The 15,928-nt window shown below is 48.6% G+C and overlaps 1 protein-coding gene across 1 annotated transcript; it reads right to left on the bottom strand.

Annotated features, from left to right (window-relative positions):
* Positions 1 to 7,208: 7,208 nt before the first annotated feature.
* On the bottom strand, positions 7,209 to 8,595 carry LOC141212584 (uncharacterized). Its single transcript, XM_073664955.1, has 3 exons — positions 8,439 to 8,595; positions 8,194 to 8,341; positions 7,209 to 8,113 (listed from the first exon to the last, which is right to left on the bottom strand). Exons 1-3 carry the CDS (start codon positions 8,485 to 8,487, stop codon positions 7,345 to 7,347), a joined length of 966 nt encoding a protein of 321 aa, XP_073521056.1. The 5' UTR covers positions 8,488 to 8,595; the 3' UTR covers positions 7,209 to 7,344.
* Positions 8,596 to 15,928: the final 7,333 nt, after the last annotated feature.

Raw genomic sequence — 15,928 nt, 5'->3', positions numbered from 1 at the left:
ATTACATGCGGTTTTCCCGCCAGGTAGAAGCGTTTGTGAGGCGTCTTTGCATGCATTTCCGCATGCGGGTTATCAAGCACTTCTCCAAGCATCACTTGGAAAAGTGCTTGACAACTTGTTCAGAATGGTAAAAAATAAAAAAATAAACTTTATACTCACCTTCTGATGCATTCTCTGCCCCGTCCGGAGTCTTGAGCGGCTCACGCTGCTGTGTGCAGGACCTGCGGTGACGTCATTGAGTCATGTGGTGGGTCACATGACTCAATGACGTGGCAGGTCCTTCAGACAACAGCGCGACGGAGGGAAAACATCAGAAGATAAGTATAAACTTTATTTTATTCTTTTTTTTACAGGTTCTTTGGTACCCAGGTCTGGATGAGAGTCTCCTCTCCTCCAGACTTGGGTACCATCCGCACATTGATTCCGCGGCGCTTCCGCAAAATTAATGAACATGCTGCGGATTTTTGACTGCAGCATATACGCTGCGGAAAAATCCGCAGCATGGGCATTGACATTGCGGAATGCCATTGGGGACCATGGGGTGCGGATCTACATGCGTTTTTCAAGCGTTTATGACGCGCCCCTGGGCCTGTGTCGCGCTGCGCTGCGCATGCGGGAGCTTACCCGGAGCCGGATCTGTGGAGGGTTGTAGTCTCGTGGCGGTGACCCGGTCCGTGCCCAGGGAGTCAAACTAGACGGCAGTCCATTAGTAGTAAATGGTTGATGACTACGCCACCCGTTGAGTGCAGCCAGGGGGCTGCTGCTGCAGGGCAGACCGCTGAGGCCGATGGTGGGATTGTGCAGCGTGATAGTATAACCCCCAACGGGAGGGGTATGGCCTCAGGGCAGCCGACGTGGATGATGAGGGTAGCAGGAACCACTCAGAGACGGTACGGTGTAGTTCAGGGTCTTTACTGGTAACAACAAAAGACCCTCCCGGAGTACTTGCTAGCGGATGGGGCCTGGTCAGTCCTTGAGCAGATGGGATCTCCCCTGGCCAGGCGTAGTTGTAGGCCTCCCAAACTGACTGTACTCTTCTGGCTACCTTGCTAGGAGCTGATGTAAGTAGCCCACGTCCCTGAGTGTACCGTGTGGTGCTCACCCGTATGGCCGGTGACTCGGGGCCTTCTAATGGCTTCCGCTCCACGATGGCGGTGCTGGTCCCACGCGTGTGACCGTGCCTTCGGGCTTCTGGGCCAGAGGACCTGAAATCCCCTGCCTGACGGATTCTGCTGCTGGGCAGGAATTAGTCCCCACAGCCTCGGACTCCGGGTCCGGTAAAAAGTCTTCTTAGTCAGGGCGAACTCTGCAGCTGCCAGCCCCTGACTCCTTGTAACTGCTGTTTCTTCCTATGCTGTCTCTACTTCTTCTCTTCTTCTACTCACTCACCCTGCCTCAGCCCCAGGTTTATATAGGGGAAGTTCTTCCCCTCCCAAGACTGGGCAGGAGGTGTGGCATGCACAGGATCCCTGACTAAAGGACCTCCCACCTGCTCTCAGACATAACATTACGTTACTGTGGCAACCAGACCCCTGGGGTGTCACATTCCCCCCTAGTAAAATTTAGTACTCCGGGACTAAACACATTTAGAAAACATAACAAGGCAAAACATTAATAATACAATAAGAAAACACATAAAGATGGTTACGGCGTGTCCGCAACCGGGTGCAGTCTCTGAAGAAAGCAAGGTGTCCATTTCACCAACACAGGGAGACGTAACCAGGTAGGGGTCTGTTCTACCCCGAGTCCTTGACAGTCTTTAGTCCATCCTGGGTTACGCTCCAACTATATACAAGGATTCCCGGTAAATCCACCAAGGATTCCTAAAAACAACTAGAAATACAAAATTACACACAAGCAACTATAGACAGGTAAACATTATAAAATAGCTTAAACATTTAGATCCTCCAACGTGCGGGTAACTGGCCTCTAGTGGCCCTAGTGGACCTACGGAGCTGACTGTCTGGCCCTGAACTACAGGGTGTAGGAGCTGTCAAGGGTAAACTGGGCAGCTGTCTACCGGCTCTTTGTCTCACTAGGGGTACGGCAGGCTCACTATAAGCAGAGGGTTGATTCTCCTGTTCTACTTGTGTGGAGTCTTCTGCCTCCTGGTGGTAAGTGATAGCTGGGCGCCTGTGGGTCACAACGCCACCCGGTGCTGGTTCTCGGAGCACCCGGATAGCTCTATCCTTGAACTGTGCAAAGTCCAGATGGGGATCCTGTAAGGCCATTGCCCGCAACTGGGTTCGGTGGGCATTGCAATATAAACCCTCTATAAATTGTTCAGTCAACAGCCTGTCCTCGTTTCCCACCCCATCAGGGTCGGTCTGCTTTATGGCCCTCAGGGCCTCTTGTAGGTTTAGTGCATAGTCCCTTATACTCTCATGCGCTCGCTGCTTGCACCCGTAGAATCTAAGCTTGATCTCGGCTGAGGTGCGGGTATCGAAGGTGTCCTTCAGCCGGGTTAGTATCCCTGCGACAGTCTTCCTCCCAGGTGGCCAGGATTTTACTTCCCTTTTGGCTGCCCCGGTTAGTTGGGCCACCAGGATGCTCACTTTTTGCTCTTCTGTGAGGGGGTACACCTGGAAGAGGCTATCCAGCTTTTCTCTAAAGTCATGCAGGGTATGTGACTCCCCTGAGTACTGGGGTAGCCAAGCTGCTCCCGGGATATAGGGCATGGTGAAGGGCATAACTGCAGCAGCGGTAGCGCTGGCGGGGGTTGAGGCAGTGAAGCTCTCCTCCGTATCCGACATCTTCCTCCCCCCTAGTGGACCGTGGCCTACCTTGCGATGATCCTCTTCCGTAGGCCGCGGCTCCGCAGTGGATCGTCAGGGTTGAGGACCTTCCGTCGCGCTCCTGTGACGTCGGCGTCTGCTGGGCTCCTTCCAGGACCTTACGCAACGTCCGGACGTGAGGCGGGGCTTCAGTTCTCGCGCGCTTTCGGAGTCCACGCCCCTCTTCTTCCCGCGCGGCGTCCTCAAGATGGCGTCCAATGGCGGGAAAACTCCACGGATGGCGGGAAGAAGGTCGAAGATGGCGCCGGATGGCGGGAAAACTTCGCGGATGGCGGGAAGAAGGTAGAAGATGGCGCCGGATGGCGGGAAACCTCCACGGATAGCGGGAATCTTCACCACTGGTAAGTTTGAACAGTCTTTGCTTTTAAGGCACGCAGTACCCGGTGGTTGCGGGCACGAAATCCTGCCGACTACGCCAAAGTTGACGCGCCCCTGGGCCTGTGTCGCGCTGCGCTGCGCATGCGGGAGCTTACCCGGAGCCGGATTTGTGGAGGGTTGTAGTCTCGTGGCGGTGACCCGGTCCGTGCCCAGGGAGTCAAACTAGACGGCAGTCCATTAGTAGTAAATGGTTGATGACTACGCCACCCGTTGAGTGCAGCCAGGGGGCTGCTGCTGCAGGGCAGACCGCTGAGGCCGATGGTGGGATTGTGCAGCGTGATAGTATAACCCCCAACGGGAGGGGTATGGCCTCAGGGCAGCCGACGTGGATGATGGGGGTAGCAGGAACCACTCAGAGACGGTACGGTGTAGTTCAGGGTCTTTACTGGTAACAACAAAAGACCCTCCCGGAGTACTTGCTAGCGGATGGGGCCTGGTCAGTCCTTGAGCAGATGGGATCTCCCCTGGTCAGGCGTAGTTGTAGGCCTCCCAAACTGACTGTACTCTTCTGGCTACCTTGCTAGGAGCTGATGTAAGTAGCCCACGTCCCTGAGTGTACCGTGTGGTGCTCACCCGTATGGCCGGTGACTCGGGGCCTTCTAATGGCTTCCGCTCCACGATGGCGGTGCTGGTCCCACGCGTGTGACCGTGCCTTCGGGCTTCTGGGCCAGAGGACCTGAAATCCCCTGCCTGACGGATTCTGCTGCTGGGCAGGAATTAGTCCCCACAGCCTCGGACTCCGGGTCCGGTAAAAAGTCTTCTTAGTCAGGGCGAACTCTGCAGCTGCCAGCCCCTGACTCCTTGTAACTGCTGTTTCTTCCTATGCTGTCTCTACTTCTTCTCTTCTTCTACTCACTCACCCTGCCTCAGCCCCAGGTTTATATAGGGGAAGTTCTTCCCCTCCCAAGACTGGGCAGGAGGTGTGGCATGCACAGGATCCCTGACTAAAGGACCTCCCACCTGCTCTCAGACATAACATTACGTTACTGTGGCAACCAGACCCCTGGGGTGTCACATTTACGCTGCGGAAATTCCGCAGCATATACGCTTGAAAAACGCTACGTGGGCACACAGCCTCAGGCTATGTGCCCACGTTGCATTTATGAAGCAGAAAATTTCTGCAACATTTCTGCATGTCCCTTGCCAGAAAATCGCGTGCGTTTTTTGGTCGCGTTTTTGACGCGTTTTTGACGCGTTTTTGTATGCGGATTTTACATGCGTTTTTGTAAGCTTATTTCATGCGTTTTTGAGCACAAATAAAGTTATTGAAAAAAAAAAAAAAAAAGATGGAAATCCTGATGTCATTTCCTAGTTCAACCCCTCTTCACCATTTTGTTTTTTGCAAAAGACAGTATGCCACAGGAATTGCAGCCCCTGCGGGTCAGCAGACCATGCCTAAACCTTCTGCTAATGACTTGCTTAAATCTCCTGCACTACAACGTTGAGCAGGTAATATAAACTAAGTTTTTTTGGGGTACATTATTTTTATGTAGTGTGTGTACTAACCTATTATTGTTCTATAGGAGCGTTTAAGGAGGAGAAGACGACCAAAAAAAATTTGGGTGCACCCTATCTTGCAGGAGCGGACGGACAAGGGCCACTTTAATGTTCTCTACCAGGATTTAAGGAGGTAAGATATATGTGAAGAAAGTATAATGTCATCCGTCTATGCTGTTTTTTTAAGGTTTTGTTTGTATACTATGTTACAAAATTATCTTTTAATATTTTTTTTTTCTCTGTTTACTATAGTTTTCCTGAAAAATTTAAACAGTTCTGCCGTCTGAACATTATTGCATTTGATCGGCTGCTAAGCCTTATGTCTCCTGACCTGGACTTCCAAGACACTGTAATGCGAAGGGCCATCTCTGCTGAGGAAAGGCTGCTCATCACCTTGCGGTAAGTTGAATGTTGATTTATATGTACCTGGTTTTGTTCGCCACCCTGCGGTGATGGCTGGTGTACCTGGTTTTGTTACCCTGTGGTGATGGCTCCACTGTGTCTGTCTTTGTGTACATATTTTTGGCTTGACCATGAGATCACCATGCACAGAGATCAGATTGAAAAGGTCACTGATGTGTAAACTCTAGAGCAAACATCGTAGGCAAACACAGACACAAAGTCAAAACACATTATAAATTGATATGTGTGAACTCAAGAGAAAACAAAAGATGACCAAAAAAGATTGAAAATGTGGAGCCCCCCCCCCCCCCAAAAAAAAACGAGCCCATTGTTGGAATAGTTTTTTGTAATAAAGACCTTAATTTTTTAAAAGATGAATTAATAATGGATAATTACTGTTGGCTTGTATTTCTTTTTATGGCTTTTCTAATTATCTATTTTTCCTTTTCAGATTTTTGGCCACAGGAGAAAGCTATACATCACTGCACCTCCAATTTAGGGTTGGTAAATCCACCATTTCCAGAATTGTGAGGTGCACATGTACCGTCATCTGGCAGAAGTTGCAGCCCATCGTGATGCCTTCTCCAACCGAGGAGACTTGGCTGCAGGTCGCAGCAGGCTTTCAAACTGTGGCCAATTTCCCAAACTGCATTGGTGCTGTCGATGGCAAACATGTGAGAGTTCAGCAGCCACCACGATCAGGATCACGCTTCTTTAATTATAAGAAATTTTTTTCTGTGGTCCTGATGGCGGTTGCTGATGCACATTTCAAATTTGTTGCCATTGACGTTGGTGCTTATGGCAGTACTGGGGACTCTCGGGTGTTTAGATCATCACAGATTGGGCTGCAAATTCTTCAAGATGGCGTAACGCTCCCAGCCCCAAGACCTTTGCCGGGTTCCACACATCCAGTTCCTTTTGTGATGGTATCGGATGAGGCATTTCCCTTACAGACCAACCTGCTGCGCCCATACCCACGAAGGGCACTGAATGCCCGGCGGAGGATTTTCAATTATCGGCTGAGTCGTGCACGCAGATATGTGGAATGCACCTTCGGAATCATGTGTAGTCAGTGGAGGATCTTTCACACTGCCATCCAGTTGGATACGGAGACCGTTGACACTGTAATTAAGGCATGCTGTGTACTCCACAACTATGCTCGTGAGTACAGCACCGAGCAAGATGAGGAGTCACAGCTATCTGAATTAATTCCAGTTGTCAACTCCGGTCAGGGAAGGCCATCCAACTCTGGTGCCAGGGTGCGAGAAACCTTCGCTGACTACTTCATGAGTCCTGAAGGTGCCGTGCACTGGCAATACTCCTGTGCTGGTGTTGAGCAGCCTGACCAGCAGAGAAGATCTGATGAACAATAAAAGAAGAACTTCCTCCTTTTTTTTTAAAATAAAAATGTAAAAAAAAATGTTTTTAAAAAAAATAAATTTTGGTTAAACTTAAATTTGTCTAAAATATTTCTTGAATTGCAACCTTCTACATTTTGTTTTTCGACAATACGTCAACGCAAAAGTGAACAACCCACAAAGACCAGAGCCTGTAAATTGGCATTACTACCTAGAGCGCTATTCCCAAGTACTGTCTGCTAAAGTCAACCCTCACCATTGTTATTTGCTTGCGCTAAGAACAGAACTAGCAAATAACAGTGTTGAGAGTAGTATTCATCCAAAAAATAGTTGTGGTCCAAAATATCAAAGTATATTTATAATTTAAAAACCACTGTATACAGCCGACCACATACGTAGATTAGTTTGAACAAATTTCAAAAATGTAGAGTTCCTCTGACCTGCGCTATGGTGAGCGCAGATCAGGGGAACACTTTTTCATTACAACCCAATCCAACCACATATACACTTGAAAAGAAAAATTAACAGATAGTTTAAATATTTTTTTTAATACGTAATATAGAATAACTGTAAAAAACTTTTTAAAAACACAAAACAACAAACTTCTAGAAAATTTAATCGGACAAACATTGCCCATAACTTGGGAAAAAATTACACACTGTGTACAGCACACCTGTCCTCTAATCAGTTTTGGGCCCTAAAATACGGGCAGCACCTGTAGGTTGTTTAATTATATAAAAAGAAAGACCTTTTCTTACAGTCCCCTACGCCTGATGCCTGGTATAGGTGACCATAAGAAAAGGTCTTTGTTAATTGTCTGATTCTCTAAAACATTGTGTATCTATCGACCTACAGGTGCTGTCTGTATTTGCTAGGGTCCAAAAATGCTGACAGGGAGGGGTAAAATTTTTTAACTACAAGTTTTGAAGGTCTTCTTCAAAGCTGTACCCAGGAAACATTTCTTGAGAAAAAGTAGAGTTGGGGGATGGTCCTCTGATAAATGATGATGCACCATGAGCCATTTGCCGACCATAACTTGGTTGCATATCTTCTGGACGGTATGCTGCAGCAACCTGCCCAAAACGCTGGGTTGCAGCTGCTGGTCGTGGTGGAGGCACACTGGGTTTGAAACAATTAAATATTCCGCATACTACGGCTGGGGGCGAGGGCATAACTGCTGCCTCTTCAATTGCCATGACCATAGCGCCTGCTGCAGTCATGTACATGTTCTGCCTATCTCGTGGCAGAGATCTGATGCGGGCAGCTTGGGCTGAGCAAAATTTATCGATGGCATCTTCCTGGGATGCCCTTTCCACAAGGCTGAGGGTTCGATTTGTGAGTGCTTCAAGCACAATAGTCCCACCCCCGTGGCTTTTGGCCTTTTTTTTGCCCGCCCTTCTCGATGCCACGAGATGAGCAGAACCAGACCCCCTCCCAGTGGGCCTCAACACATCACCAGCAGAGCTTCCAGCGTCACTTGGAGCAGGAGCAGGAGAATCAGTCACCAAACCCGTCCCGATGTCCGCTGGATTGGACAAAGAATGTGAGGGACAACCAGATGCTGAAGATGCCGAAGCAGATGGATCCGGTGAGGAAAGCTGGAAAAAGTCCTCGGATTCCTCCTCTGCTTGCTCTGTGTTTGTGTCCTCTTCTGCTGTTGGGGCCATGATGTTTCCTTCAGTTCTGTATATAATAAAAGGTAAATCCCAATGTAAATACAACATTTTTGGAAACATTTCAATTAATATGTTTTGGGAATTTACCTCCGCAAACTCCTACTGGTTAGTATGAAGGCCAGCTCGTCCGCAAAAGGAAATTTTCTTTTTTTGGGTGATGAGCCACTTTGCACCGACTGGTGATACTTCACCAGCCGGTCGGTGACCGATCTCCACCGATTTTTAATATCATACACTGCAATGACACAACCAAAACAATTTATGAACTGCTTTCACACCAAAAAGTGCAATTATAAATAGATATAAAAATAAGTGTAAAAATCAAAACTTACTAATTTCCTCTTGGGCATCACGTTCAGCATTCACCCACTGGGGATACATTTGGCTCAACACAGAGGCCCAGGCGTCTTTTTTCTTCTGCTTGTCTTTGTAGTCAGGACTAGCTCGGTCCCATATTTCGGGATATTTTTCAATCTACAGTGAATAATAACGTGTGTGAATATTATTTTAAAAACAAAATGGAGGAATAAAAGATTAACCCCAAAAAAAAAATTAAATAAACATATGGAGATATGTACGCACACACACCAACACTAACCCCTCACCTATATTGTACGGTTCTTTCAGACGTCAATCTCCGGGACGAGTGTTGATGCCATTTTCCACACACAGCGGAGACCCACACACAGACCCATTGCAAAGCATGCTCGGTCACACTTATCTGTACTAACGTGGATATGTGGACGTGAGAAATCAACCTTACAGCGTATGCAGGAGCTTTCAGTGAATGAACCTACATACACTGTACAATAATCTTTCACTTTAATAAAATCTTTTAACCAAAAAAAATAAGTGGGCTCACGCATAGCTTTAATAAATAGCAAAGGGAAAGCAGACGGTTGTTGGCTGATGTTATAGTCTGTGAAGTAGCCAATAACCATGGACCCTTCCTTTGCTATTAATACCAGGCCGCAGCAGTTAGCTTAGCCTTTACTGGCTACTATATAGGAAGCCCCCCCCCAAAAAAAAGTGACATGGGGTCCCCCTATAAATTGTAGCCAGCAAAGCCTAGCCACTTTGCCTTTTCTGGCTACTATTTATGAAGACCCCCCCCAAAAAAAAGTGACATGGGGTCCCCCTATAAATTGTAGCCAGCAAAGGCTAGCCGCTTTGCCTTTTCTGGCCACTATATAAGAAGACCCCCCCAAAAAAAGTGACATGGGGTCCCCCTATAAATTGTAGCCAGCAAAGGCTAGCCGCTTTGCCTTTTCTGGCCACTATATAAGAAGACCCCCCCAAAAAAAGTGACATGGGGTCCCCCTATAAATTGTAGCCAGCAAAGGCTAGCCGCTTTGCCTTTTCTGGCCACTATATAAGAAGCCCCCCCCCAAAAAAATGACATGGGGTCCCCCTATAAATTGTAGCCAGCAAAGGCTAGCCACTTTGCCTTTTCTGGCTACTATTTATGAAGACCCCCCCAAAAAAAATGACATGGGGTCCCCCTATAAATTGTAGCCAGCAAAGGCTAGCCGCTTTGCCTTTTCTGGCCACTATATAAGAAGCCCCCCCCCCAAAAAATGACATGGGGTCCCCCTATAAATTGTAGCCAGCAAAGGCTAGCCACTTTGCCTTTTCTGGCTACTATTTATGAAGACCCCCCCAAAAAAAATGACATGGGGTCCCCCTATAAATTGTAGCCAGCAAAGGCTAGCCACTTTGCCTTTTCTGGCTACTATTTATGAAGACCCCCCCAAAAAAAATGACATGGGGTCCCCCTATAAATTGTAGCCAGCAAAGGCTAGCCGCTTTGCCTTTTCTGGCCACTATATAAGAAGACCCCCCAAAAAAAATTACATGGGGTCCCCCTATAAATTGTAGCCAGCAAAGGCTAGCCGCTTTGCCTTTTCTGGCCACTATATAAGAAGACCCCCCCCAAAAAAATGACATGGGGTCCCCCTATAAATTGTAGCCAGCAAAGGCTAGCCACTTTGCCTTTTCTGGCTACTATTTATGAAGACCCCCCCAAAAAAAATGACATGGGGTCCCCCTATAAATTGTAGCCAGCAAAGGCTAGCCGCTTTGCCTTTTCTGGCCACTATATAAGAAGACCCCCCCAAAAAAAATTACATGGGGTCCCCCTATAAATTGTAGCCAGCAAAGGCTAGCCACTTTGCCTTTTCTGGCTACTATTTATGAAGACCCCCCCAAAAAAAATGACATGGGGTCCCCCTATAAATTGTAGCCAGCAAAGGCTAGGCGGACAGCTGCGACCTGATATTAATAGCCTAGAAAAGGGCCATGGTTATAGGCCCCCTCCCAGGCTATAATATCAGCCCTCAGCTGCCCCAGATTTGGCGCATCATATTTGTGCGCCAAATCTGGCACTTAGCCTCGCTCTTCCACGCTGCCCTGGTGCGGTGGCAGGGGGTAATAGTGGTGGGGTTCATGTCAGCGCCAGCTGACATGAAGCCCAGGTTAGTAATGATGGGCGTCAATAAGACACCCCCATTACTAACCTACAAAGTGTTAAAAAGAAAAAAGACAAACACCCAGAAAAAAATAATTTATTTGAAATAAAACACAATTTTATTTAATTCTAATTTTACTAAAAAAAAAAAAAAATAGTTACCTGTCCACGTTCCTGCGCTGATCTCCCATGCACAGCTGTCACATCTGGAGATGTGACAGCTGTCATGGCTGCTGTAAGCTCACACTGCCGGGAACACGTCCGCTCCCAGCAGCATGAGCCCCTGACTGAGGTCACCGGAGTGCATTCAGTCAGCGCTGCTCCGGTGACCTCCTTTACAGCCCTGTTGTACCGTGGGAATTTCTCACGATACAGCGGGGCCGTAAAGCAGATCACCGGAGCAGCGCTGCCTGAACTCCGGCGAACCCGTTCATTCTAGCGGCGGCAGCGGTTCAGAGCGGTCACATTCTATGTGGCTGCTCTGAACTGGAGATCTTCGTGGGACACTCGTGGACTGCTACGGAGGGGTAAGGATAAGGTTGTGGTTTATTATTTTATATTTTATTACAGGAGATCGATGGCTTCGGGGAATTAGGTGTCTAGGTGAGTATAGGTGTATTTTTTTATTTTTTACTTTATTTTAGGTGGCGATCGGCGGGGACAGGTAATGTATAAACTAATTTATTTTAGGTAACCACTGGCCACCAATGAAAAAAAAGGGGGCAGTAGATTACATATTATTGGGGCCAATAAAAAAATTTTTTTAATAATGATAGCACCCCCCCCCAAAAAAAAAAAAATAGGGGGGGGGGATAGGGTCAATAATATATGGAGGCACGTATGGGGGCTATTAAATTTAATTTTGGGGCACATTTTACAGCAGGATCAGTCTGATGGGAACTACTGCTCCCATCGAGCTGATCCTGCTGGCAGGAGTGGACGGGGGACAGACATAGGCCGATGGGAGTAGTAGTGTCACATCGGCCTATGTCTGCCTGCTGACACCCGCGCACACAGACCCCACACAGACCCCACACAGACACATACAGACCCCACACAGACACATACAGACCACATACACACCACACAGACACATACAGACACTTACCACACTAATCATGAATCCCACGTTGACATTCATCCGCTTGTACCATCCCACGTTAGCAGCCATGATCCTGAGAGACGGGAATATTATGGGATTCTCGTCTTCCTGGATTATGGGATGCTCATGGGATGGATGGATGGAACGCCCAATTGTGACGTCACTTCCTATTTGCTGCGGTTTTGAGGTACAAGACCGCAGCAAATGCGCTTCACTTCCGCAATTATTTTTACATATTTGCGGATTTGAAGCGGCCCAATGCAAGTCAATGGCGGCGATTACGCCGCGCTTCCGCAAAATTAAATGACATGCTGCGGATTTTTCCGCGGAGCATAAACGCAGCGGAAAAAACCGCAGCGTGGGCATTGACAGTGCGGCTTCTCATTGAGGACCATGGGGGGCGGATTACCAAGCATTTTTGGAGCGTTTATGCTGCGGAAATTCCGCAGCATATACACTTGAAAAATGCTACGTGGGCACACAGCCTTACGCTGCGGTCAAAAATCCGCAGCATGTCAATTAATTTTGCGGAAACGCGGCGATTTCGCCGCCATTGACTTGCATTAGAACGCGCCAATTCCGCAAGACTGCATTTGTACTTGCGTAATTGGTGCGTTCTAATGTGCGGATGGTACCCGGGTGTGGAGGAGAGGAGAGTCTCATCCACACCCAGGTACCATTAAAAAAAGCTGTAAAAAGAAGAATAAAATAAAAAATAAATGTATTCTTACCTTCTGTCGGCCCACGCACCGCTCCTGCTTTGTTCCCGGCACTTGCAGTGAGTTGTAGGACCTGCGGTGACGTCAGAGTCATGTGACGGGTCACGTGACGCTGACGTCGGCAGGTCTTTCAATTCAAAGTTGCTGGCAGCCGGGAGAACGGAGTGAGCAGGACAGCGCGGGCCATCGGAGGTAAGTATATACACTCTCTCGGTTCACACTGTATAAATCCATGCTGTTTGCATGGATTTATATAGTGTGACCTAGTTATCAAGCACTTTCCAGGTGATGCTAACATCGCCTGGAAAGCGCTTGTCAATCTGCATGCGGAAACGCATGTGAATCTGCATGTGGATCCGCATGTATTCTGCAGGAAAAACGCATGCACAATCTGCATGCGTTTTTTCTGCCAGGGAGATGCAGAAATGATGCAGAAATTTTCTGCTTCATTTCTGCATCGTGTGCACATACCCTATGCTGCGGATTTTTGACCGCAGCGTTAACGCTGCGGAAAAATCCGCATCATGGGCACAGCACATGCGGATTTCCATTGGGGAACATTGCTTCCCTTCTACCATGCGTTTTTCATGCGTTTCCGCGGCGTTTACGCAACTGCAAAAACGCCGCGGAAACGCATGAAATACGCATCGTGTGAACACAGCCTTATTATAGCGCTATTACAGGCGAGTAGGTAACGTGTCTCCAGCCAATAAGAGCGGCCCGTCCATTATCCAATCAGATTACAGAGGTGCCGGGGCAGCGACCAATCAGGACGCGCTGATGACAGTTCTGGATCGGCGGTCCCGGCTTCCCGTCCGTGCTCTTTATCGGTGTCCGCTCCGCTCTCAGGAGCGGCTGTCAGGCGGTGTCTAGTAACCGTCTGTGAATACGTTCCCGGCTTCCCTGCCTGTTACGCTGCTGGTGGAGGGCGGTTTGTGTTATGGCGTCTTATTACCTCCGTTATATGACAAGCGCTGGCTTGTCAGCTGCCGTGAGACTACAACTCCCAGCATGCCCGCCTATGTCCTGATGGTGCTGGTGTGCCGGGAGCTGTAATGTCGCCATGTTGGCTCTCCTGTGGCTTACTCTAGTCTTGCGCTGCTGCTAGACACCAGTAGGGGGAGCCCTGTGCATAGGATTTCATATATGGGCTCTATAACCCAAGTCTGTTCCCCGGGCTCCCCCTGGTGGTGGATGCAGGTATAGCATGGGGCTGAATGATGAGCTGCTCTTCGCCCGGCTTCTGTAGTTAGAGAGAAACCTCCCTACTAATTCTCTGGGGTTTCCTCTTCTCCTTGTCTCTACAGTCTGTGGTAGTGCAGATGAATCATGTACTGCTGAATACATGGACCTGATGCATGAAGACTAGTGATGAGCGAGCATGCTCTCTACTGCTCGGTGCTCGCCCCAGCATCTCACTGCTCGAGATGCTCCACGCTCGCCGAGTATTTCCGGGGTTGCTCGGCGGGAGCTCGAGTCCCCTCCCTGCATGTTTGTTGCTCTTTTCCGAGCTAATGAACATGCAGGGATTGCCTGTCACTCATTGTAATGCCGCGGCCATGTTGGTTGTGGCATTACAGTGATTGGCTGGCCGCACAGAGTCATCAGGTCTATATCAGACCTGGGGCCGCTGTGCTCGTCAGTCACTCCGGAATCAGACAGTGTAGGGAGAGCAGGTAGATCTGTGGCTCACACCGCCGAGCCTAAAGCCAGGCATGGTCGTGTGTGACAATGGCCGGACCCTGGTGGCAGCTCTGAGGCGAGCTCACACACGTACCATGCCTGGCCCATGTGCTTAACCTCGTGGTTCAGCGGTGTCTCAAATCCTACCTGGAGCTGCCGGATCTGCTTGTTAAAGTACGCCGCCTGTGTGCCCATTTTAGAAAATCACCTCCAGCTTCCGCCACCCTTGCCGTGTTTCTGCAGCGTTTGCAGCTTCCGGCTCATAGACTGGTATGTGATGTCCCTACGCATTGGAACTCTACACTGCAGATGTTGGGAAGGATTTGTGAGCAGAAGACGGCAGTTGTTGACTACCAGCATCAACAAGGCCGTCGGTATTCAGTTCAGACTCCACACGTAACACCTCAGGAGTGGACATGGATGTCAGACATATCCTCCAAAACTTTGAGGACTCCACCAAGATGGTGAGTGGCGATGACGTCATAATTAGGCTATGTGCCCACGATGCAGAAATGAAGCAGAAAATTTCTGCATCATTTCTGCATCTCCCTGGCAGATTATGCATGCGTTTTTCCTGCCAAAAAAATGCGGATTTGAAGCGTTTTCACATGCGTTTCCGCATGCGGATTGACAAGCGCTTTCCAGGCGATTTTAGCATCACTTGGAAAGTGCTTGACAACTAGGTCACACTATATAAATCCATGCAACCGGCATGGATTTATATAGTGTGACCGTAAGAATGTTTAAAAATAAAAAAATAAACCTATACTTACCCTCCGATGGCCCGGCGTGTGTAGCTGCGCTCGCTTCTGTCTGCTAGCTGATCGCAGGACACTGCACTGAAGGGCCTGCGGTCACATGACTGTGACGTCACCGCAGGTCCTTCAGTCCTGCCCGCAAGCAAAGGGAAGGAGACCGGGGGCCGTCGAAAGGTGAATATAAACTTTATTTTTTATTTTATTCTTTTTTTTACAGGTACAATGGTACCCAGGTCTGGATGAGAGTCTCCTCTCCTCCAGAACTGGGTACCATCCGCACATTGAAACGCATATAATCCGTGAGTACAAATGTACTGACACGAATTATGTGCGTCTCAATGCAAGTCAATGGCGGCGATTACGCTGCGCTTCCGCAAAATTAATGGACATGCTGCGGATTTTTGAGCGCAGCATAAACGCTGCGGAAACATCCGCAGCATGGGCATAGAACTTGCGGAATCCCCTTGGGGACCATGGGGGGCGGATTACCTAGCGTTTAACAAGCGTTTATGCTGCGGAAATTCCACAGCATATACGCTTGAAAAACGCTATGTGGGCACTTAGCCTTAGCGTCACCATCCTGCTTCTGTCTTCTGAAATGCTCTCTGCTCACAATAAAAGAGTATGCACTGCTGGCGGAGCACGATGAGATGGAGCAAGGAACCATACAGGGTGATTACACACAGCCCAGCCTCATCTCATCCCAATGTGGATTGGGTGACAATGAGGAAGAGGAGGAGTAAGAACAGGAGCTAGTTTCCTGCGCTATAGATGGTACTATCTGCACTACTGTCATACCGTCTGTTCAGCGTGGATGGCCTGGGGACAGAGAGGAGGAGAGCATGGTCAGTGGTCCTATTGGTGAGGACACAGAAGTATTGCCTGTTAGCAGTCTGGCACGCATGGCGTTCTCAAAATTTTGGGTGACCGTCATTACTGGTTGGTGACACTTCTAGACCCACTCTACAAGTAGAAATTTCTATCTCTTATTCCTGAGGCGGACAGGTCTACAAAAATGGGGCAGTACCAGAAGGCCCTTGTTGCGGAACTATTAAAAATCTGAAAACGCTGGTGGCAGAGGTCACAGTTCGTT

This window comes from Phyllobates terribilis, unplaced genomic scaffold (genome assembly GCF_046119375.1).
Source record: "Phyllobates terribilis strain yellow unplaced genomic scaffold, ASM4611937v1 Scaffold_176__1_contigs__length_3987557, whole genome shotgun sequence".
Taxonomy (NCBI): domain Eukaryota; kingdom Metazoa; phylum Chordata; class Amphibia; order Anura; family Dendrobatidae; genus Phyllobates; species Phyllobates terribilis.
The sequence above is the reverse complement of the archived record's forward strand: the minus strand, read 5'-3'. Positions and strand labels throughout refer to the sequence as shown.